Source organism: Saccostrea cucullata, unplaced genomic scaffold, assembly GCF_032062105.1.
Source record: "Saccostrea cucullata isolate Sc308-1 unplaced genomic scaffold, CSIRO_AGI_Scuc_v1 ctg681, whole genome shotgun sequence".
In the NCBI taxonomy this organism is placed as follows: Eukaryota; Metazoa; Mollusca; class Bivalvia; order Ostreida; family Ostreidae; genus Saccostrea; species Saccostrea cuccullata.
In genome coordinates, this window is record NW_026926145.1 from 162,296 (window position 1) to 186,329 (window position 24,034).

The 24,034-nt window shown below is 35.6% G+C and overlaps 2 protein-coding genes across 3 annotated transcripts in view; both read right to left on the bottom strand.

Moving 5' to 3' along the window:
* LOC134270927 (uncharacterized) overlaps positions 1–24,034 on the bottom strand; it is a 120,232-nt gene that overhangs the window by 36,349 nt on the left and 59,849 nt on the right. The gene's annotated exons all lie outside the window — the stretch shown is intronic.
* Positions 1–24,034, bottom strand: part of LOC134270924 (protein Shroom3-like) — a 64,798-nt gene that overhangs the window by 16,417 nt on the left and 24,347 nt on the right. Inside the window, exons 3-5 of one of the 2 annotated variants that reach the window (XM_062753176.1) lie at positions 19,586–19,771; positions 3,677–4,076; positions 162–3,437 (exon numbers count right to left, since the gene is read on the bottom strand). In XM_062753176.1, the coding sequence (XP_062609160.1) occupies positions 162–3,437; positions 3,677–4,076; positions 19,586–19,771 (3,862 nt within the window). Of the gene's footprint in view, positions 1–161; positions 3,438–3,676; positions 4,077–17,104; positions 17,262–19,585; positions 19,772–24,034 lie in introns of those variants that run through there. The other variant, XM_062753177.1, reaches the window with a different exon arrangement.

The window sequence follows — 24,034 nt, forward strand, 5'->3', positions numbered from 1 at the left end:
ATTTTAATCACTGACATTCTGCTTCATAAATAACAACATTTTTATTCAGTTGGTGCATAAAAACATAACTGTTACAACATTAAGTACATGGAATTGTGCATTCACCTAATGACTTTAAACATTTGAGACTTTGTAATGATAATTATACAGATGACACCCACCTCGTCTATGTTAAGCTGCGTCAATGTGTTGGTGGAGTCACTCTGGCTTCGTTGGTGGTGCTCCGTGTCAGGGAATGAGGATAGCGGTGTGACAGCGTACGGATCCACCAGACTGGAATCGGATCCGATCGAGTGGGGGCGGCTTCCTCCGGTCTGAGAGCGGATTCGACTCCATTCCGTCTGCTGTCTCTCAGGCCTCTTCATTTCCATATAGTCTGAATCCCTGGAGGTGATTGACCTTGATCTACGTAAACTCTCTTGTCGCTCGGCCCGGTTGCCATACTTAAGACGGAATGATTCAGATGGGGTGAGTGAAGTTTTACGTGTGGAGTCCGGTCTGGATTCAGGTTCGTCTGGACTTTTACCAGTCACTCTGTCCATGTATTTCTGTACTGCATTTCGCTGTACATCTTTGAGATTGGTGTCTTTATTGAAATCATTTGGAGACTGTGAGGTGGACATATCTGGGTTGTCAGGTGACACACTGTCAGAATCTGAGACATGTCGTTTACTGGGAGACAAACTGCTGCCATCTTTAGGAATGGAATCAGAGGTCGACCTTGGTCGATGATCAAAACTGATATCTGATGCTTCATTAGAAGATAAATCCATCTGAGATTGTATAGGAGATTTGAAATTACTTCTGGAATCATCACTGGTTTTAAATGCACCATTTTCATTGTCCATTTTCCTAGCACTAGTTCTGTCATTGAAGCGATCCTTCATAGGTCTTATTTGTTCCGAGGAAGTTCTCTTCAAATTAGAAGCTGGTAACATACCTTTTGTGGAATAAGCACTTCCCTTATTTCCTGAAAGAACATTTTCATAGTTGGATGTTTTCTCTGCTTGAGATAATTTGGACTTTCTTACGACGTCCTCCCATCGCTGGTCCTGCGTCTTATTTTCCAGAGAGTCCTCTCGAATCAAAGTCATGTGCTTATTCTCTGCATGCATTCTATTGTAGTGATCCATACGCATGTACTCTGATGAAGAATGAGACCTGGTGTGTACAACTGTGGGGGACTGTGTGGAAGACAATGATTCGCTCTCCTGTCTGCGATGAGAATGTTCATCAAACACTCCGTACGCCTTCTTCATGGAAGCACTTCTTCCCATCTGTCGACCTGTACCTAAATCAGCTGGTCGACGTGGACCATCCCCACCCCCAGGGATCAGAGGCGAGGAAGGATCCATGAACACAGAATCTGTGGACTCATGTCTAGGTTTGGAATGACCTAGATGAGAGGACTCAGAACTAAAGCGAGTACTGTTGGAAGAACGCGAGTCTGACGTACTATATGGCATCGAGGGAGATGAATCACTGCCTGGAACACCCCGAGGATACTCCTGTGTATTAAGTACACCCTTGGAACTTTTGTCATGGCCCATTATCAAGCGATTTTGATCTTTATTTAAATCTGATCGACTCCCTGTGTGAAATTGTGGATATTTTGGAGAATACAAGGAAGGGTCTAATCCATGTCTCATATGTTTAGAACGAGATTCTGAGTTAAACACTGAATTCCTTTCACTTTCCAGTCCAGACACGTCATGTCTCGAGTCACTGATGCTGGATCTGGATTCCGCATAGTCCCGTCCAAAAGGCAGGGAATTCTCAGTCGGATGAATCACAACACTATTGTAGGACTCTGCTTCTCTCATGCCCGGGTAATGTACAAACGTAGGTATATCAGACCCAGGGCTACGAATGCTGCTATCCTGGCTAGAGGCAGATGACAGGCGTTTCTCACTTCCATGAAGTTTCCCACCATAGTATTCTTTTGTCAGTTTTCTAAGCATTGGAGCCATGTTACAGGGATAATCTTCAGGAAACCTCTCCTTCTTTTTTGTATCCTGATTCTCTATCCTGTACCTTTGACTGTCTGTCTGTTTGTAGGTGTCACTGTCAGAACTAGACAACCTTGCCTGAATTGATTTTTCCTGGAAGTACCTATCCCCACTGGAAGAAATATCTGGAGATTTATTATCAGTTTGTGTTCCTGTGTTGTAACACACCATTTGTTTCACTACATAAGTCCTTGGTGGCTCAAATCGAAGTGAGCTACTACTAACACTCTTCCCTTCACTACCCAATGGATTTGTTCCTGTATCCACCAAACCACGTACGCCAGGGCTAGTAAAATTGCTCTGTTTTTTATAGTCCTGATTGGGACTGTCATTATAAAATGAGGAATCATGACTTTTTATATCACTATGGTAACCACTACTGCTCCCATGCCAGGAATCATGATGATGAGGTCCGACAATGGAAGCTATTTTTTCTGACAAAGTCTTCTCGTCTGGAGCTCGACTTTCCCGCTCGGGCGGTGACGGAATGTTGTACTTTTCATCTCCAATACGATTCCCATCCTGATCCATCATTGGATGTGGATACCCAGGACTAGAACTGAAAAACTGTTCCATTTGACTTTCTGCACTCCTTTTTGATTCTAAATTTCTCGTTCTCTTTTCTTGATCACTTGGAGTAGGACGTTTCATAAAACGGGATAATGAAGTCTGTTTCTTAAAACCAGGGTCACTTGCATTTCTCTTATAATCATCCCCACCCTTTCTTTCACTACTTGGACTATTTCGTTCATTCACAGGCCCAAGTTGAGGGTGGTATGCATGTTTTAATGTGGGAGAATTGATAGGTTCTCCGGGTTCACTCTCAATATTTGGTTGGGTTACAGGCCAGGAAGGGTACTTTTCGTGAGCCTGAGGTTTACTTCCGTACTGTAGACTTGACACGTCCCTTACCGGAGGTGCGGGAGGTGAACACGCAGGACGGGGGTCGTACGGTTCTCTTGGAGGTCGTTGTGTCAGTTTTTGCAGCTCCAGATCAGCTGGATCAACCTCAGCTTGTGACGATACCTCATTAATGTTCTGATAATCATGCAAGTCTGATTTAAAAGGTTTGTTATTGGATGGCAGTGACTGCCTTATGTCCTTCATTCTGTCATCAGAATGCCCTCCTGTATAATCTGTATTGTGAGGCCACGCTATCTTCTTAAACCCTTTGGGGAAAAAAAATGGCTGGTGTGCTGGGCTACGAGGAGACAGGGGTTGGGAGTGATTGTTGACCTCTGAGGTTGATTTGTGAAGGTCAAGCCTTGGTGATGGTGGCTTCTTCTGAGAAGGTTCAGCCATAGCTAGACTAGGGGAGGAGGAGGCGGGAGACAGGCGTCCTAGGCGTGTGTCCGCCATGTGAATGTCCACATGGCTACCATTGGTAGTGTCCACTCTGGAGGAAGGCCGCTGTTTTTGTGACAAATCCTGAAATTTATGAAAAAAATACATTCAATTATTTTTTCACTCCAAGTCTAATATCATGAATCTTTCATCCTTTTTTTTCCCTTAATTTTTTTTTCAGAGAGACTAGTTTTACATGCATCTCCTCTTGCCACATTATAGTACAGGGTAAATAATTAAAAAATTTTGTCAAACTCTTTCATGTTTGAATAAATTAAATGAATTCTTCCTGGAAGAAAATTTGTCCTTCCCCATATGCTTACCTGAACTGTGTTCCATCCTTTCATAGACATAAGTCCTCTGGAAGACTCTTCATTCTGTGTTCCTCGACTGGAAGGCCGCTGACTTGACCCGGCGGAAGATGTACTGTTTCCAGATGAATGTCGCTGTTTGTTTGGTAAAATGTCTGTATTTCTAGAGGTGTGTAAAGAATGTAGTGGTAAACTGTGTCTACCTGGTGTCACAGTATGGCTGTGTGTCAAAGGGGAGGTGGATCCAAAGGAGTGACGATTCTTGCTGGATGTAGGTTCTCTTGGAGACGAGTTATGCGAGGACAATGAAATGGAACTGGAAGAAAGGTGATTCCGGACTTTCAGGGGTGGATCTTGATGTGGCGATGTATTTAGTGCATTTGATGAGGAATGCCTTGTCTTGCTTCTTCCACTGAAAAGAAAAAAAAGAGACTTGGTCAATAATCAATATGATATATATCAGCCATATATCTGGAACTAACAAAGGTCATTGCTGTCCATTATCTGTCTCTTTATTCTGTCACCAGTTACTGATATTATTTCCACAGTTTGGTAATCCATTTGGTATGTGGAATTTTGACACTTGCTAGCAATGGTCGCCTTTACCTTGGTGTTTGTGAATGAGAATCAATCTATTCACTTGAATCATACCTTGACGAATTATGCAACACGAAAAAGGAGACACCTAATTCTTTGTGGGATAGATACTAATTAATTATCTCACATATCAGCTCTGCACACAAACCAGTGTGCAAACCTCTAACATGTAATATCCTGCAGACCTCAATTCATGTCATTTAAATGCAAAAATTCAAAAGCCCTGCAATATAAAGCTTTAAAATATTTCAAGAACTTATGAAAATCTAAAAGCTCCCATAAAATCCTTTGGACAAATCTTGTTTTATAATGTCAAAGAATTAGAAAATGCTGCATGCCATTGAAGGAGGATTATGAGTGAAAAACATTAAAAACCACATTTTCTACAATTATACCACTATACTCAGTTCTACAAAGAAAGAAAAAATTTAAATCTGGAACAAGACACCAACACAATTCCTAAAACTGACCCTAAAGGCAAACCCCACATAGATTCATCTTAATGAAATCATCAGGTTGGCATTTCAGAAAATCCTAATGCTTTGACAGTTAAATGATATTTGATACTTAAAGTTTTCTGAACTGTCAAAGTAAAATGCTCCTTAATTTGTTGTCCAGACTAAGTATGTCCCTAATTCTACTTTGGGTAAATAAGTACTGGTTATTCAAAAATTGTGGCTAACTGGAAAGTGAAACTATGTTTAACTCAGACCCATTTCAATGGGGAATTTTAATTTAAAAAATGGTAAATATTAAAATACATGTTCAGCCAATTAATATAATTTGTTTTTATTGTACATAAAAGTTTATATAAAAAGCTTAAAAATTCTCATCTTCATGGAAATAATCTCAAAATTCAAGGTTTTTTCAAGCAATAAAAATTCAAAATGCTTGTCAGTGTAAATTTTTACCCTAGTTTGAGCAGAAAAAAATTAATTTTTAATTGGGGTTTTGTCCTTTTATTGGACTTACATCCAAGGATATTAAGTCTGGGGTAGCTCTTTATTTTATTCTGTGTCAGCAGGATTGAATCGGTGATTACATTATAAATCAGGATCTGTCTGCCAAGGTTGGTAATACATACTACAGTAAGTAATTACCGGTAACAGTTCTTCTGTGCCAATTGCAAGACATGACTCACCTACCTAGAACTGTCACACTAACACAAATGACAACATTGTACAAAGAAAAAAGAAAGTTGTTCAAACTGATTTCTTAATGTCTGAAAAGTTCTAGCTCTCTTCCTGAGATTTTTAAATAATCCCCATACCAAATGGCACTGCCACATCACTATTCTATGTTCTTAATAGCCTTTGAACAAAGAGAAATGTTTATTTGTTTTATTTAATAATAAATATTTTAAAATTTTTTTTAAATTAAATGCATACTCACAAAAATATTATCCTGTTGAAAAAGTATTAGGAGCTGAGAATCATTAGCTAAAAAACACAAAGCAAATTCTCCTAAACTTTACCTCACCACAACTAATCATCTTCCTAATTCCCTGACAAAATCTAAACAAATATTTCACAGTTTGTTTTGACAAGGAAAAGATATGCATCAAATGTCTGAAAAGAGAGAAATTTGTTTTGATGTGGAGCCTTTGCCTCCAAAAACAATGTTTATCAATATCCTCAGGTCATGTGTACTAGTGATATAATCTGGTGCAGTGCAAGGAGAAATTTTATAATAAATGGTTGACCACTGGGCCAATTTGACACTGATAGACCATTATCAACAAAAAAGGTATATAGCAAGGGGACCCCCTATGAGCTTTACATTCTATACATTCGTACAATCTGACAAACTAATTATTAAGTAAAGGCTTTATTTCTTACATAACACCTACATATTTGACATAAAGGAAGGAAAAACCCAAACACATTTATATTCAACAAAAGTCCTTAGGTGCCCAATCCACAAATTACATGCTTAAACACATCAATCTAACATAAATATAAGGAAACTTAAAACACAGCTGATGTAATGAAACAGAAAATAATATATGTACTTAGTCAAATGCCACCTTAAACATTGTCATGCCATTTTAAAATGCAAATTAATTATAAGTTCCTTATTGCCTAATACACTAGAAATCATGTTCCAGATTTTAGTACTTACCGGTAATTCAAATGTCAAGTGACCTAAATGTGGGTCACAAGAATTATTTTTCTCACTTGTAATAATTTTCTTAAAAGGTTTAACATTGAAATATCTTGTAACTTGAACAGTGGCACAAATATTTGGACCGTTATACAATCTTTGGGATATACAAGGTAAATATTGAATTAGGATTTCATAACACCATTTGTGTTACCCTAAACTCTGACAGGATTCAATTGTATGAAGCAGATATGGGGACCTGGTATCACACGGTCTGTTTGTCTGCCTGTCACTAATGTTATGTCATTTCGATAACACACACAGTGCATTTACTATACAAATACAGATAAAGTCAATAAAAATCCCTGTCATCCCACCTATATCATTAAAGCTACATTCCTCAGACATCAAATTCAAATGAACAGTATCAGGGGGATTAGACAGCTATGGTGAGTCCAGGATATTACTGTAGCACGGAAATATATAAAAAGCTTTCAAAAGAAGTAACTCTTCCTAAATAAATTCCGAAAACCTACATAATTCTACTAGTCCTGTCAAAACAACAGAGGACAGAGTTAAAACTGTCCAGAAGAAAATTATTATACTCACAGTGTACAGAAGCAGCTAACCCTTTGGTTCACTGTTTAACATATGTACAACAGTTAGTGGTCAAACACAACACTAAGTAATGTACTTATTCACCAGATGATACCCAACATATACTCTGTACAATTATTTTAATTGGTACTTTCCCAGGATGGACAATCCTACATTGGTCACTGCGTTCAAGTCCAGTAAGAAATGTCCTGTTCAAGAAATAATCTCGGAAGTATAAAACTTTCACTAGCCCCGTTAATTCTAGTTCAAGTAGTGGGCGCAAAACTTGACTTTTAGCAACTGTGAAAACAGTCCCAAAGAATACTAGCTGACTTTTCAGCTGCACTCTGCCAAGAGCTGTCCTTACATTATGTGCCTGTTACAAATCCGCTTACCTGTGTGTGTAAAGGGAAAAAGGATTAGAAAAATGTCCTATGTTTTAAAGACAGCAGAGCTCTACCAGACAATATCTAATCCTTCATTCTGGCAACAGTAAAAAGGCTGTCTCCAGAAAATATTTTTAAAAAATCTGTGTCTCAGTGGCTTCAAAAGGTAAACACTGTCCACCATGTTGTCTGCATAGTGAATGCATGTAACAATATTAAGTTGTGATCATGAAAACAAATAAAGCTGACACTCAAATACAGGCCAGTGGGGCCTTAATGCATTTAGACCATTAAATTGGTTGGGAATTGACCTTTCTCCACAAAACAGTGACCCTTTCTACTTGAACAGATACCTGTATAGGCCTGACTTGGTCTGAGAAGAAGTAGTGTTTTTATGGAGAAACTTTTATGGTTCCTATTCAGAGCACCTATACAAATTGCCAATTACCAGCTATATGTCAATCATAAAATTCTCACTGCTCAGTGGTTTTGGTCTATATCACAAATGATGGACTGGACGTTTGTCCCTCTTCTGATCTGGGGGAGAACTATGCGTGTTCACCTGTCAGGAGCCTACAGGGCACACTGGACTGTGCACTACCAGACCTTAATTAAATAACAGTAAAACAATAACAGGAATCAGGTCATCACAAAGGCATTACTAATCATTAATTACCCCTGGACAATGACTAGGAAGATATTAGTGCATTGGATTTGAGGAGAACAGTATGTTTATGGTTTAATGACAATCTACCACATGCAAACACAAACAATCTGTACTCAATTGGGTTTTGGCATCATATCACATATTTGATACCCTGTTTAACTTCAAAGGAAAAAGAGCATGCATGAATTAAATCCATATATTGTATTCAGGTCATGAGCAAACTGAAGATCATTTATGACTGTGTTTTCATTACATACATACTATACTCATGTTTTAGAGATGTTATATCTTTATTGTTTGATATAAAATATTTGACTTTGTATATAACAGTATAGTGCCAATTTAAGCTGACCAGTGAACTAGGTCAAATTACCTTCTGTATAAAAGCTCAGCAATGTCCAGACAAATGTGACAAGAGACAAATCAGGGGTGAAATGACTCCTTTTTAATTTGTAGCTATTCCTAGTCTTCATTAGTCTCCCTCTTGACACATATTCTGAATTGCTCAGTTGGGGAACATACCAAACAAATACAAACCCTGCAGGGTCTGAATGAAAAAGCTTAGAAATGCAGTCTCTGGAAGACATACCTATTTAATATATTCCCTTCTTCATTTTTCTTCATGATGAGAAATAATGTGAGACTCTAGATACACCTGCGTGTGATCATCAGCCTCACCTGTAAGGAGAGCCAGGTCTATACCTCCTCTTTATCTCTCATCACAGTCACAACAACCCAATCAATAGTGCACAGAATAAAATATAAAATATCAATAATGCATGTAGGTAAGTAATCATAGATAAACAGATTCTAAGCTTTATTTAATCAATTTCACTCTGTACCCCAGCCAAAAAATGTTGATACAGTTAAGCTCTGCACAGGTGGTACACAGAAATTAAAAAAAAAATTACAAACAGCTGACAGGAAAGAAAAATTTAAATCCAAAAATTAACAAATAAACACTGCATATCACATCTAAACACTTACGCTCTGCCAGGGGGGATTTGGTAAAGGTATGTGAAATTTTATTGTCCAGTCAAGCATTTTGATTCATATAATAGAGAAAGTCCTCATAACATAAAAACATTAAAGCACAACATGCAGGCCTAACAAAGAAGACCTTAATTAGGAAGCATTGTGTAACATACTGTACAATTACCATCAAAGAATCACGTTAATCCGAACTAGTTTTCCGACTGGAAAAACATCACAGCAAGGGAACTGCTTGTAAAAAATTAATATTTCATCATCTGTTTTATATTCCTATCCATTTAAAAGTTGTGTACAAACCAGCCCTGGAGATCAATCACATCTTTTAATTTGACACCAGGAATGTGGGCCTTTTTAGACCACAAAAGACGTTTAAATATTTGATAATGTGCACATACTGTTGTCTACTTCTTCATTCAATATCAGTGCAATTACATCACATTTCTTATTCACTGTCAAGAATGCTGGTAATTAAACTTTGTTTGCAAATGGTAAATTTAATAAATTATTTAAATAATGGTACTGCTACATTAAAATACCACAACTTTATATGTTAAGATAGGGGGGAATAAATAAGTCTGCTAAAGTCAATCTACTTGAAAGAGTAATGGCCAGTCTAGAATTGCAGAGTTAAAAAAAAGACACCCCTCCCCCAACAACAAACAAATTCACATTTTAAAAAATCTTTAGGACTACAATAATATAGAGACATTCATCTACTGAGTGCTAAATTATAAGCCTTCTGAAAAGTTTATTTTAGATTTTTGGAACAACTGTACCAACAACCATTGTCATTCAAAATTAAATGATATACATGTCTGTCTAAAACATAACTGTATGAATAGCTTGATTTTAAGTAACAAAGAAAGAGGAAAGTTAATATACAGGCATTTACCTTGAGCCTCTGACTATCCTACACAAACACCAGGTCTATGGTCAGTGAAATAAATTACATATAACCACTGTGACATAAAACTTAGATTTAAATGTCAGTGATATAACAAACATATTAAATGGGTAATATAAAAGCCCCTTCTGCTGGTTATTATCGTCTCACCGCAAGAAACTTCTACATTTCTACCTCTATACACTAAATTCATTCTAACTAACACTAATTTATCCAACACAGTTAAGTGGTAAATGGCTAGAACTAAGGACTAGCACAAACATATCCTGATAGGATCTTTATTGTGTAAACAATGAATCCACCAAGTTTGATTAAAACGTGTTGACAGTTTCTCTTCTTAAGAATAAATTGCCAGTAGGAGACCAATGTTTAAGATTTTTGACTTAAATCTCAAAAGTAAATACTTGTATCAACTGACCTCAGTGTTCACACCTCTTGAGGTGGTCACATTGTTTCAACATGTGAAATAGGCTAGAAAATTCAGATCTATAGTTAATCAGCTAAAGCCTGCAGAATTAGATTAGAACACAATAATTTATATCCTACTAAATTTCAACAAAATATATATTTCATTTTTTATGAATGTTTTTTTGTATACAATACTATGAAGATTATTAATATAAAATCATTGCAGTGTACATTATTCACGTTATCCTAAAACTAGATTGATATCTTTTTATAAATACAGACCAATCATCAAACTGGTGCTATTTCTTATACCCAATATTTTGACTTTATACTGAAATCCAGACAAAACGGTATAGCTAAGGAAAAAGATCTGTTTTCTCTTACTTTTCTAAATACATGCTTTGATTGTGACATTTTCGTCTACATGATTAGGAAGCTTGTAAAAACGACGACGGGTAGGTGTGTTCCGTGTCGTTTTCTCCCAGGTGTTTTACTTTGTGCACACCTCGCTGTACACGTAAAAATCTGATAAACAAAAAATCTCACCTTTATAAACTCTTAAATAATCCAAACAAAGGAATAAACACATGCGTACTTACGATCATACGGCTATTTTTGATTTTTTCTTCAGACAGGTGAGTTGGGATTCTCACCTGAACGCAGGAGGAAGTATCGATGTAAAAAGAATAGCAGAGATTACACGGTCAGACTAGTGATATCCGAACACATTCGTGCAGTTGACCCCCGGGTGTTTTTATCACTTATACCATCAATAACGTGTACATGCCATCTCTGATTTGAATTTATAGCAGTAATAAGATAAATATTAAATCTCTAGAGAAATTTACTTTGGTTTGTTTTTGTATTTAAAATGTAATCATTGGAATGTTAAATAAATTTTCTTTTATCATCAGGAGTAACTTTGATAATACCGAGATGTCAATAGTTTTATGTTTTTTGATAACATTAACAGTATTACAATCAGTAAATTATATCAGACACATAAACAAAATTATTTTTTAAAGATGTAATTGGGATTGTTTGGATCTTAGTTTAAAAAAAGGGGGGGGGCAAAAAAACTCTTGCTGTAGATTGCTACATTAAAAAAACCAAAGAAAAAAACAAAACAAAATACTAACATTTAACTGACTCAAATTTACCTCCTTTTTTGTGAAGTGTAGATGCAAATGAAAAATGTAAATGACATGTAATTTTATTCAATCTGTAAAAATATTAAGTTTGTCACAAAAAGACATGTCAAAGTTGATGAAATTTAAATGTAATTTAATATTATTGCAATTATTAGAATAATGTTTACATTTCAGTGACCAAGGTCGCAATGTTGTGTGCACTATAAGGTTTAGCTGACATTCTGGTTTAACCACAGACAATATAGGTGTACCATGGATGGCTGGGAAAGAACAATATCCCCCCAGTACCCAGGCAGAAAATTGATTCAGATCTCTTCTCACAAAGATAAAGCAATGATACGTACACCAACATTTCCTGTGTGAATTTACTTTTAACATTAAACCTTTTTTCTTTTTTTCACCAAAAAAAAAAAAAAAAAAAATCATAAAAAATATAAATTGTTCAAAAACATTTTTGATGGATAATTTTGAAAACATGCATCAAGTATTTTTTTTTTTTTTTTTTTTTTTTTGACCAATGAACTTTGAATCTTCAAGTCTATTTGAAAAAAAAAGGACTTTTTTTTTTTTTTTGAAAAAGACATCAAATACTTAGCTTAACTTTCATCAACAAAAATTCCAAACACTTATAACCAGCATATCACAGAACCTGCACTAAATGACCCATGTGTTTAATTAATTTGTAGTTTATATGATGGAATTATATGAGGTTTATTGATTTGGAAAATACGCTATGATATTTTGGTAGAGGCCAATCTTCTTATCCTGTTCTCTTTGACCCTGACTGTTTTATAAAATAGGATAAAAAAAATCTTGTCTTAATTAATTACACCAATAAAATGTGGCGCAGTAATGACTAACGTCTTCAACTCAGGTAAAATATGTTACCTGAAAGAATGTGAATTCTATTCTAATGTTTCAATTCCTCTGCTAGCTGATTTATTGTCGGTTTGACATGTTAAAAGAAATTTCAAATCAATATAAATATCTTTCCAATGATGTAAAGTCATTGATTGCAGACAGGCCCGATTATTAATAGACAAATGATTTTTTTCTTGGCGTGCCTTCGAAACCGAGAATTTCCTGGATGCCGTTGTCACCTAGAGGTACATCATGTCCCCTGACAAAATATATAAGAAATGACAAGAATGTTTGCTCTTAGCAGTCAACAAACGCACAGAAAGTAAGTCTGCCAAACTACCAAGTTTACTCCAAAACAAGTTCCTCACTCCGAAAACAAAAGTATAAATTCCAAACTTTGGCAGATTAAGAACTTGAGTACTGGTCCAATTCTTGACAAGACCCTGAATCGACATGGTAATGGAGGCCTTGACTGGGAGACAAGACAAAATGGCCGGAAACCTGTCCCTCACCAGAAAGCCTTTTTATTTGACCTCCCCCCAAACACTGTCATGAAGTCTGAACATTGATGTTCTTATTTTGGAGGATCCTACTCGTTGTTCAGGCCATTATCAGTGCTAGCTCCTACATTAAACAGGCCAAATATTCACCCAGCAATGACAAGGCACAAAGTTTATTCAATATTTGTACTCCTAGTTGATTCAGTTTAAATTTCAGACAAATATCAGTGACTACATAAAATTAAAAAATGCCTTGGTTTCTTTGTGGAAAATTCTCTCAAAAATCATGTTTAAATTATCTTTAAAATTGAGAGAAATAGATCAGGCATGGATCCAGGAATTTTTTCCAGGGGGGGGGGCACCCCTGTCAAAAATTGATCAAGCTCAGAAATTTGTAACTTTGTTTACAGGCAAAAAAAATTAAAAGCAAAAATAAAAAAAAACAAAAACATGCCCAAATGTGAAAATCCTATTTCGTGGGTGGTGGTAGTGGTGGTGGGGATGGGGGGTAGTGGTTGACTTTTGAGTTCTATAACTGCTTCATACCTATTACTTTTCATACCAACTTAACACAGGTCGACGTTTTCGAGGGAGGGGGGTCTCAGTTTTCTAGGGGGTGTCCACGGTCACTTTTTACTTGGTGTAGTATATCAGTTTAATATCTCTGCAATATCCAGGGGGGGGGGGGGGGGGGGGGAATCTGGACTCCTCCCCTCAACCCCCCCCCCCCCTCTAGATCATGTAGATTACAGTAAAACATGTTTAGTACGAACACGGATATAACGAAGTTTTTCTGGGTCCCCGGCAAAATTATTAACAAATCTTTGTAAAATTTTACGGTTATAACGAACTCTGATATAACGAATTTACGGATATAGTGAACTGATTTTGAGTCCCGTTGAGGTTAAATATAATGAATTTTATATCTTTTATAACGAACTTTCAAAGATTTCAAAATTTGAATAATTGAACTGACTTTATTTTCTTTCAGCATTTGTATATAAAATTCAGTTCATAATAAAACTTTGTTATCGAAGGTATGTTTTGTAATATTTGCTTCACTTACATAGTTGGTAGTAATATTTGAAAGAAAACATGGATAATGCGAATTCGCTATAATGGTTACACCAATTCGTTATACGGATATAACGAATTACGGATATAACGAATTACGGATATAGCGAATTAAATTCACAGGTCCCCAGGACTTCGCTATAAACATGTTTTACTGTATAGGGATTTCTTTATATGTTCAATTGACCTGAGTCAAGGACAGAATATTATATGCATTCATTTGCCATATGTTAACAACAAATGCATAAACACTCTTTTTCATGTATACCTGCTATAATTTAGTTTACAATATGGTGATTAGATAAAAATAATGGAACTTAAGTGGATTGAATGTCATAAATCCTTACAAATGATTTCATTTCAACACAGCTTGAAACATTAAATTATATCAATAAATCAATTGATTTGTTTTGAATTTTCATTATCAGTAGACATTACACTGAAGTCATTCAAGGTGAATGGTACACATGGATACCACAGTGTCAATTCTCCCATCTGTGATCAGCTGATTTCTGCCTTCCCCTAGGGGGGTCACACTATTACAGGTAAAAGTAAATCAGTTGTGTGCATGTCTAGCTTTGATTAAGTGAAGAATTAAGTATCTACATAGATCTATCTGAACCAAAATACACAAGTCCAACTGTTTTTCACTCGGTCCTCAATCGTCAGAAATGACCAGATCACCGTTACTGTTTGATTTCTTACCTGTCTAAAGGTAAATCTATCCCTCACACTGTACACACACACACTTCTATCCAATATTATCCAACACAAATATGTCTTCCAGATTTCAAATCAGACTAGTCCCAAGGAAATCTCTGATTTCTTTGTCTCTATAAACTTGAGAGTGGAGTTATGCTATTTCCGGCTGTCTAAATATATACACTTGAAAGTACCTTTAATATGTGACAAATGGCTCATCACTGATGTACATTAGCTACCTGTGTGTATACGCTAAGTTATTAGGAAATAAAACACCACCAGAAGGAGGCGTGTCTTGACTGAATTCGATGACAAGGCACACCGTTGATTCGCTTCGACACAGACAGGTGTGATTTCATTGCTATTTTCACTTGTGGGTACAAGGGTAGAATCTAGGAAAATATTTTTATGGCAAGCTTTTTTTGGGAGTGAATTTTGTCCCACAATAAATCTACCCTGAAGATAACCAGGTGTTGGAAAGGTCTCTGATCTAAAATCAACACAATTTTAAGTACACAGGACCAAATAAGAAGTCTAGATCAAATATTTTGTCAATTTTTACATTCTACACATAACTTGCCTTGCAATCTAATTTAAGCCTATTGTAAGCTCTTTTCCATCCTAAACTGCACATTGTAAGCCGACAAGGGGAAGTAAATCTGATCTGCAATCCATCAATACTCTGCAAGCAGCTAATAAAATCTTAACCTCTCAATGACTGAAATATTTCTTATGTTGTATACCTCATCTTTTTTTTCTGACCTTAATTAAGTCTGGGGGATGGAGATCTAGCTTTTATTTTTATTTTATTTTATGCATTGCTACCATGAAAACTGATAAGATGATCTAGGGTGTGACCATTAATTGATTTTCTACCCTCTAACATGTAAACACATGTAATAAGAATAAAGGTCAGATGCACATAGTCCATATATCACATGACATTACCCCTATAGGTGATTTCAGTAACCATAGATTCTGATTTGAGGTTCGAGATGAAAAATTAACTCCCTTAGCAATTTTTTGTAATAATGATAATGCATGTACAAGCAAGACACAGGTACATGTAATGATATTAAAGCAAGTTCACACATAAAACACTTAGTCAGACTATGATTTAATTTTAATTCAGCTTTAACCATGTTTATCATATATACTGGGGTAGGTTCATTATACCCCGGCCCCGCTTGAAAAGTGGGAGAGTATAGTGATCAGGCGCGGATCCAGAAATTGAAGTTAGAGGGGGCGCCAAATGTAGGCAAGGGGTCTGGGGATTCTAAAGATTTTGTAGGGTAAAAATGGGGTCTACCAAGCAGACATATTTATATTTTCTAGACGAAACTGTGATTTACGTTAACTTTGACAATTTAGGGGGGGCGCGCACCGGGTGCGCCCCCCCCCCTTAAATCCGCCACTGGTGATGGGGAGTCCATTTGTCTGTCTAGCTGTCTGTACATCCATTTGTGCTATTGTACACCTTCTATTTTACTTTTTGATTTGTCACTTATTTTGGGTCTAGCTCCCATAGCAAATCATGGACTTCGCCATTATAATGATATGGGAAGTGGGGGTATCATGTAGTGAGCTTTATAGTGCTCACAGTCCATCTATTTGTTTTTGTGCATATGCAGATTTTATTTTTGACTTTTCTTTAATCTCCAGTGACTGTTTGGTGGAATTTCTAGACTGCCAACAGTAAATATAATAAAATATTAACACTAAATTATGCTATTCATTATTTTCTGAAAGTGAACACTGACTTAACAAAACTTGAAATAGTGAATGTGTCTAACGGTGGGCAGCCTCATTATAGGCCCCAGTATTCCCAAATTTACCTTTAAATCAGGTACCCCCTACTGCCTCTAGAAATTAACCATACATTTTACCATATAATAAATCAGACATTTCATAAATACTTCATAAATTGACAAAGATACAGATATTTAATTTCATTGCTATGTCAAAGTATTTCAAAAGCAAATATGTACCATTATTAAAAAGTCCTTTAAATTATGGCCTTAACTTGTGGTCCAATAATTATTTTTAATAAAGTCTAACTCATATTTTATAAATTCTATCACATATTGATAATTATCAATATGAAATGTGGATAAAAGTTGATGAGACATTGAATTGCTCACTTTGCTCAAGTTCTAAAATATACTGCTGGAATAATTTCATACAACATTTATAAAATATTGCCTTTCAAAGGACCTCATTGTGACTGAACCATCAAAGCTAGAGACTGAATACCAAGAGTCAAGGACAGATCGGGCTGATGTATATTTTGATATATATGTAACAGAGTAACCGAATTCTTATTTCTAACACAAAGGTCCTTAAAAGTCATCAAACTTGAAATCAAAGTAGCTTTTCTGACACTTGTTCAAAGCTATATGCCATCATAAACTATTGATGTATAGAAATCGGCTATGTACACCTTTTTTCTGGTCTAAATCAGCCTCGATTGGAATAGAGTACAGTGGGGTAAACTTACTCATTATGAGAAGGGTATATATCTTCTGATGGCTCCCCCAAACCAGAATCTTTGTCACCCTCCAAAACAGAACACGATTCCACTATCACAGACTCCGTGTTACTTTGTTTTGAAGCTGAAAGTCCCATTATTAATTAAAGCAAACACCACACAATATTTGATGTTTAGTACATATATCTTCCAGATTAGAAGTCTTGATCCTTTGAAAAATTACTATAAATTGTCCTCTTCATTTGAAAGTTTAGTATTTTCCAGATAAGAAGTCTTCAGCACTTGAAAGTGCACCAGCCATCTTCCAGATCAGAATGAAGTCTTGATCATTTGAATGTTTAATATGGCTATCTACTAGATCAGAAGTCTTCTTCCTTCAGATGTTTTCTATCTTCCAGATCAGAAGTCTTCTTCCTCTAAATGTTTACCTTCTTCAATATCAGAAGTCCTCCTTAATTGTTATTATTGGTAGAGAGTCACAGAATGAACCATCATGGCTGTCTGTGACATAAGAGCAATGCCAGGCAGGTAATGAATTAGAAAATGGCCAGTGTTCCAGACAGTGGCGATCAATGTCTCTGTGTTAGATGACACCAAACTCATGTTGTTTGTAGGTAAAACTTAACCCTCGTGAGCAGAATTCCAAGCTCTGGGTGCACTGTGTCACCTGCCACAGGAACCAGGAGCGGGTGATACCCACCAACGTCTTCCAATGTCAGAATATCATGTTGTCTCCACATCCATCTGGGTGAGGGATTAATGGCTTGTGATTCTGCTAGACTGACATCTCACAGCTCCCTCACATATGTTATTACAGAGAGAATATCTACCCATCATAAAAATTCCTTGAATAGTATCCAAGCTTGTGATGCAAAGAGGTGCAATGCTATAAAATGTATTGGCCTTGTGACTTTGGTTTGAAGTGTTTGCTGCCTCTTTTATGGTTTATATTAAATATTTCATGCCGTCTTATTATAGGGTGCCACATTTCATGATTTACCAATATGGGTTGTTCCTTCATCCTGCTTGTTACAGAGAGTAAGAATAGTATATATACCTATTATTTTCTTGTAAGACAAATTAACCAGGTGTTTTTTTGTTTGTTTGTTTTTTTGTTTGTTTTGGTTTTTGTTTTCATTTTCCTATGTTAGGGTATCACCTGACAGTGATTAACAGAGTTAATTAAGCCGTAACTGTTTTAATTTGGTACAAGTGACTGAGCCAGAACTTAGAAAAGTAGAATCAGACTGAGAGCCAAGACCGCAGACAGCAGTGGGCTATAGTGGTACAGCGTGTAATAATGGGGTCAGCCATGCAGCGGAGGATATATCTACCCGATCGTGTCATCCGTCCCGAGATCAAACGCACTCGGGTTACCACTGCTATCCCACAAGGCCAAACAGATAACTCTGATCCACAGAAGACCAAACCACAAATGCGGGGCCAATAGTTTTATGTGCTCAGTCCTTTAAATAATTAGAACTACCAATTTATAGAAAAGGAGATTTGCTTTACTAGTGACATAAAAAGCATTGAGTTGGTATTGTTTAATCTCTATTAAACAGCAAAGGCAGGTCTGGGCAGTAATATTTGTTAGAGGTGTGGAAATTTAAACATAGAATTTCTGTTCAGGCAGAATAATTTTATTAGATATGGGGTTTTAAGTGATTTCAGTCATATTTGTTTAGAAATTATATTCATTATATTGACAACAACGACAGAATTCTCGACCATGTTCTAAATTTGTTTCATTATTTAGAAATTCCTTAGAGCCGGCTTTTCACATTTGACTGCACATGACAGGAACTTGATTAAATCTTTTTGTCAGTTTTTCATCCATAAAAATATTTGACTAATATAATAACAAGCATTTATGGGTAAATTAGAATTCAAGGTTAAAAGGCTATCAATGTCTCAGAAAGAATGCTTTGTGGAAGAACTAAGGGGACTAGATCCTCAAGTGTATGTGGCACGGGTACGTCCACGATTTATGAGGCCTCAGGCGCCAAAACGGGCACTAATGCCATCTATTTTACTGCAATTACTAATACATTGAAGAAATTGTAAAAATGGAGGAAACAACCATTTAAAGATTTTCAATATAAACTAATACACAATATTTTTCAACCAGAAGATAATGATCGAGCCAAACACGTGCCTATAATGTATGATAGGACGTAAATAACTCAAATTGGTTTAAATTATTTTTGGCATGTCACATTAAAGTACAGTTTAAATTCAAACAATACTCTTTAACTACTTAAATTTATATCTAAATTGCAAAAATTAACATATCATTATAACTTAATGTAATATGTTCTATCATGAAGGTAACACATAAACTGTTTTCAGACAATTAGAAAACAGATATTTAGACCATTTAGCTAAAGTAACTACTATAGTCAAACTTGAAATGGGCACCATATATGAATTCAAACAAAAAAATTACTGCTACCAACAATTTAATTCAAATTAAATTTTTTTACGTACTGAAAGCTCTCGACCCTGCGTTGCCTCGGCTTCATTTTCTCTGCTGATCTTGGATCGTCTGTTGTTGTAGCGATGTCATCCTGGTTCCCAGACTGATTCCTTTCCCGCTCCTGGACTTCTCGCGATCGATGAAGAAATGAAGAAGACCTAAGAATCTTCACACTCGACTCAAGTTTGGAGGTCCCCCTGTTAGAGGAAATAAGACCACTGGTTATTAATGAAGGTGTTGTTGAAGGGTTATCGAAATATTTTTCAAAACCACTTGGGGTTACTGAAAAGGGGGAAAAGATAAAAATGAAACTTTATACAAACAATATTGACACCAATTTAATACAAGAGGAGCAATAGTAGGGAAGATCAAGGTCCTCAAGAAGCTTGTGATTACAGGAATACCCAGTTATTGATAGTCTACGAACAATTTCTTGAACAATGCCTGCAGATCTTGTTACATAGTGTATTGATAAGCTTTTTGTTAGATCATGATGAAAGATTTTCTATAAAATTGAGAATCATTCTGCCTATATATCATAGCATGATTGCAGGTGAAAAGGTTTTTATTGTAGCTAAGACCACAAGAATCACAGACTTATAATGACAGACCCACACTGGGGATCTGCAATACCAACATGTGATAGGCCGCAGCTTTTTATTTGTTCAAAGTTTCCCATTCTTTGCATTAAATACCATGTTTGCTCCCTTAACAATGGGGATTGCACCACATACCTCTGCACATTAAATTACACCACTAGTTACAAAGCAACACAAGCAAAAAATAAACTACCGTCTCTTTAGCTTTCAAAAGCAAAACGTTTTTACATTTTCTTTACAAATGCTTTAATGTAAAGTCTCATAATTACAGAAAGAGAAAGTAACCATGCAGTAACTGATTGAAGGACTATACTGGGATTCAAACTGGGACCCTTGAATCTCCAGTCAGGTGCTCTACTGTCTCAGCTATTTGGCCACTGGAATCAAATCCTAATTTGCAATCAGTTAAACACTGCATCAGTCCAGTACTTCTGGTGTACAAACAACTTTCTCATTGACAAAAAAAAAAAATAAACAACACTTATGTTATTTCCTTGAAAAAAAAAAAAAGCTTTTAAGAAAACTTTCCAAACCATATGTAACAGAAGAATCACCTGACAAGTTTCATGTAATCCACGTAGTTTAGACTCGACTGTCTCTTCATTTTACAAAAAATTAATTAAAATGAACTTTTACAGTTTCTCCACAATTTTAGATTTCTCAGCAAATTTCTCTTTCCACAGTCATTTGAAGTAACAGTCCTAAATCCATTTGCTAAGAATCAAATCAGTGGTAAAACAGACAATCCTGATGACAAATGCTGTTTTAAACTTTGGCAAAATCCTAATATATGTGATTTTATCAGATTTTGTTTTAAAGAACTATTCATCCCTTCCCAAGCTTAGCATGTTAGATTGTATTATTGTACACGCTCTACCCTAGTTCTTTCATCTTTCACCTAAACTTCCCGATATTATAATGTCACTTGTCCCAGTTTTGTTAGAAATGTATCAATTACAAGAAACTGTAACAGTATATCCCACACCAATGTTAAAAACTAAATAGAAGACCCAACAATATTCCCTAATTCCTACATTTAATGTACCATAAAAGTCGGTTTTGGTGGGATTTTGTTGTTGTTGTGTGGATGTAGCTATTTAACAAGAGTAATTTTATAGTGTCCTGCCACCCATTTACATGTCAGCTGGGCTTCTGTATTAAGAGGTTGCCCTCCATTGCTCCAAATCTAGATAGCTTTGTTTCGAGCTCCGGTGTCAAAGTATGACACAACATGTCCCCTGTCCCTAACTTTAACCCGATACACTCAGATACAAACATTCTTTGGCGGCCCTTAGGATTTACGTACCCTTTCTTTAACAGCCCTACTGGGTGCATGGTACTAGACAGGCACTGACACTCTCCGGTTGCTCTGACAGGCCTCATATAATGGTACATGTACTCACTAAGCACTAACAATAGGAAGTCAAAAGGCCCTACTCATGACTGGTATCCAAAAGGCAATCATGTCTAAGTCTTATCCGAGTATTCCACATTCTGTACTGGATGATTATACTCAGCTTCTTTCCTATTTTGATAAACTTACTGGAAAATAAAGATACTGAACAGGCAAAGAAGAGCAATTTACCAAAGTAGGAGCATGATGAATGCTCAGAACCCCTCCCTCCACCTTCAATTTATCATTTACTCCCCCCTCCCCCTCAGAAGTTAATACAAAGGCATCCTTAGTTATCAAGTGCTGCTCTTCTTTAATTTGGCATTTAAATTTGGGCAAATATAAGATAAACTTATTTGTATCTAATTAACTGACAAAGTTTTTTGACCCTCTAAGGTGCAGAAAAAATGCAAATATGAATAACACTGAATCACTTAAAGGAATTCTTAAAATTACATTTTTGGCTGCAAAAGGAATATTCATAACAAAATAAATAATAGCAATGGTATTTTGATAAATGAATTTAAAGGTTTGGGTTTTTTTTTCTGTGGTTTGTATTGTTGCATCAGACAAAGGTCAGTGAGTACAGGGGAACCAGCTTAGGTCTACTCCTTCTTAAGAACTTGTCCTTAATATATCTTTTGAATCATTCATAAAACAATAATGCATCATTAAAAACAGAAAGATTTATAAAGTCCTTAAGAAGAACCCTTTCCCTTTGCAATGATATTTCAAAGTAAAGAGCTACGAATATTGATAAAATCAAGTAGACTATTTCAAATCTTACATGCAAGAACTTTTGACAATCACATGCAGACATAAAATTTTACAATCAACATTCCAGATTTACAAGTATCTATATATTTACATTTTTAATTACCTGGCCAGCAATTATTATTCATAAGCGTTATGGATGATCAAAACTTTTATATACAAGTACCAAAAGGAGATAGGAATCATTATTTCAGTGATTTTCAAACACAGAAGAAAATCTTGGTAAATACATTTAAGGAGGGTGGACCAATTTTACATTCATCATATACAATGGTGTAATCACTAAATTACAAAGGGATCTGGCAGAATTACAGGTTTTGAAGAGAGAATTATTTACTACACCTGCATGATGACATTAAAGCAAATATTTCATAAAATTTTAAGTGTTGTATAGCAATAGGAAAGGATTTTATTAAAGAAATTAAAGGTTTTCTTCTTCACACAGTTTTTTGTTGTTTTTTTTTTTTACTTTACAATTTTTTTTTTCATTTATTTTCTTATTGTAATTTTTTTTTCAAGGCTGTAGATACACAATTCAAAAATGAAATTCAACACATTTTAATTATCCAGGTGTATTTTATGCTTTGAAACTAATGATCCAAGGTGTTGAACATGAAAATACCTTTATGTATAGACAGAATTTGATTATTATTTAGAGAGAGAGAGAGAGAGGTAAAAATATATATACTTACAAACTTTAAGTACAAATCTTCCCTACAATTATAACTTATAGTTATACCAAAGACAAGACTTAATTGGCGGTCTCCAGGAAAAAAGAAAAGAAATTCTCTGTGTAACATAAAATTAAAGAGGGTCAAATCATTTAGTCCCAGGGTGAATGCCCTTAAATAATTTTACAGGCTAACCAAATATTGAACATGAATTCAATATTAAGCTTTATTTTAATGCACTTAACCTTTCAACATGTATCAAATAACCAATTTAAGAAGCTTTGAAATAGTACATAGGAAAACATTTTCTACTTTCAGAAGTGTTCTTTAACAAATATTTGCTCATTATAAGATGAAATTTGTTGTTGTCAAGTGCTGATTATAAACCACTGATCATTTGATCTCCTGGAAGTAATCTAATTGGTTAAGTCTCTTCTTGTAAACTTTTGTTACAAATACCCCCAAAGGATAAACTGGAACCCTAGCTCTAAAGATGAAAAAGAGGACCAATTTCTGATTTTCTCCCCCTTAAGCTACCTTTGCAGTCAAAAGGTGATGTTTATTGTTAAAAAAACCAAAACATTGAATTGGTTACAATTCATCCTTAATTTAATACCAGGATTTGTCTAGACTACAATGAAGCTAATGACCTTTGCAACATATAAGGCAAACAAGAAAGAAAACTGTACATCTGAATCGGCGTTGGAATGAACAGATAGATATCTGATGTGCAACAAAAATGATTAAAGGTAGCCCAGCTGTTAGGCAATGTCTACTGATGACAATGGCCATTGTAAGAGCATCAAACCAAACAGAAGACGACTGCAATTCCCGATCGTTATCACAGTCTATCTCTGATCTAACGATTAAACACCTGAACCCAAAATAAAGGTAAAAAACACCTTGTTTTTAACAAATGGACCAAACCTATAAAATGCTCACTCTGAAATCCATTATCTAATTCTTTGAGAAACTGTATCCTTTAAATGACAAACAAGCACTTAGAGGACCTGGTTACAGAGA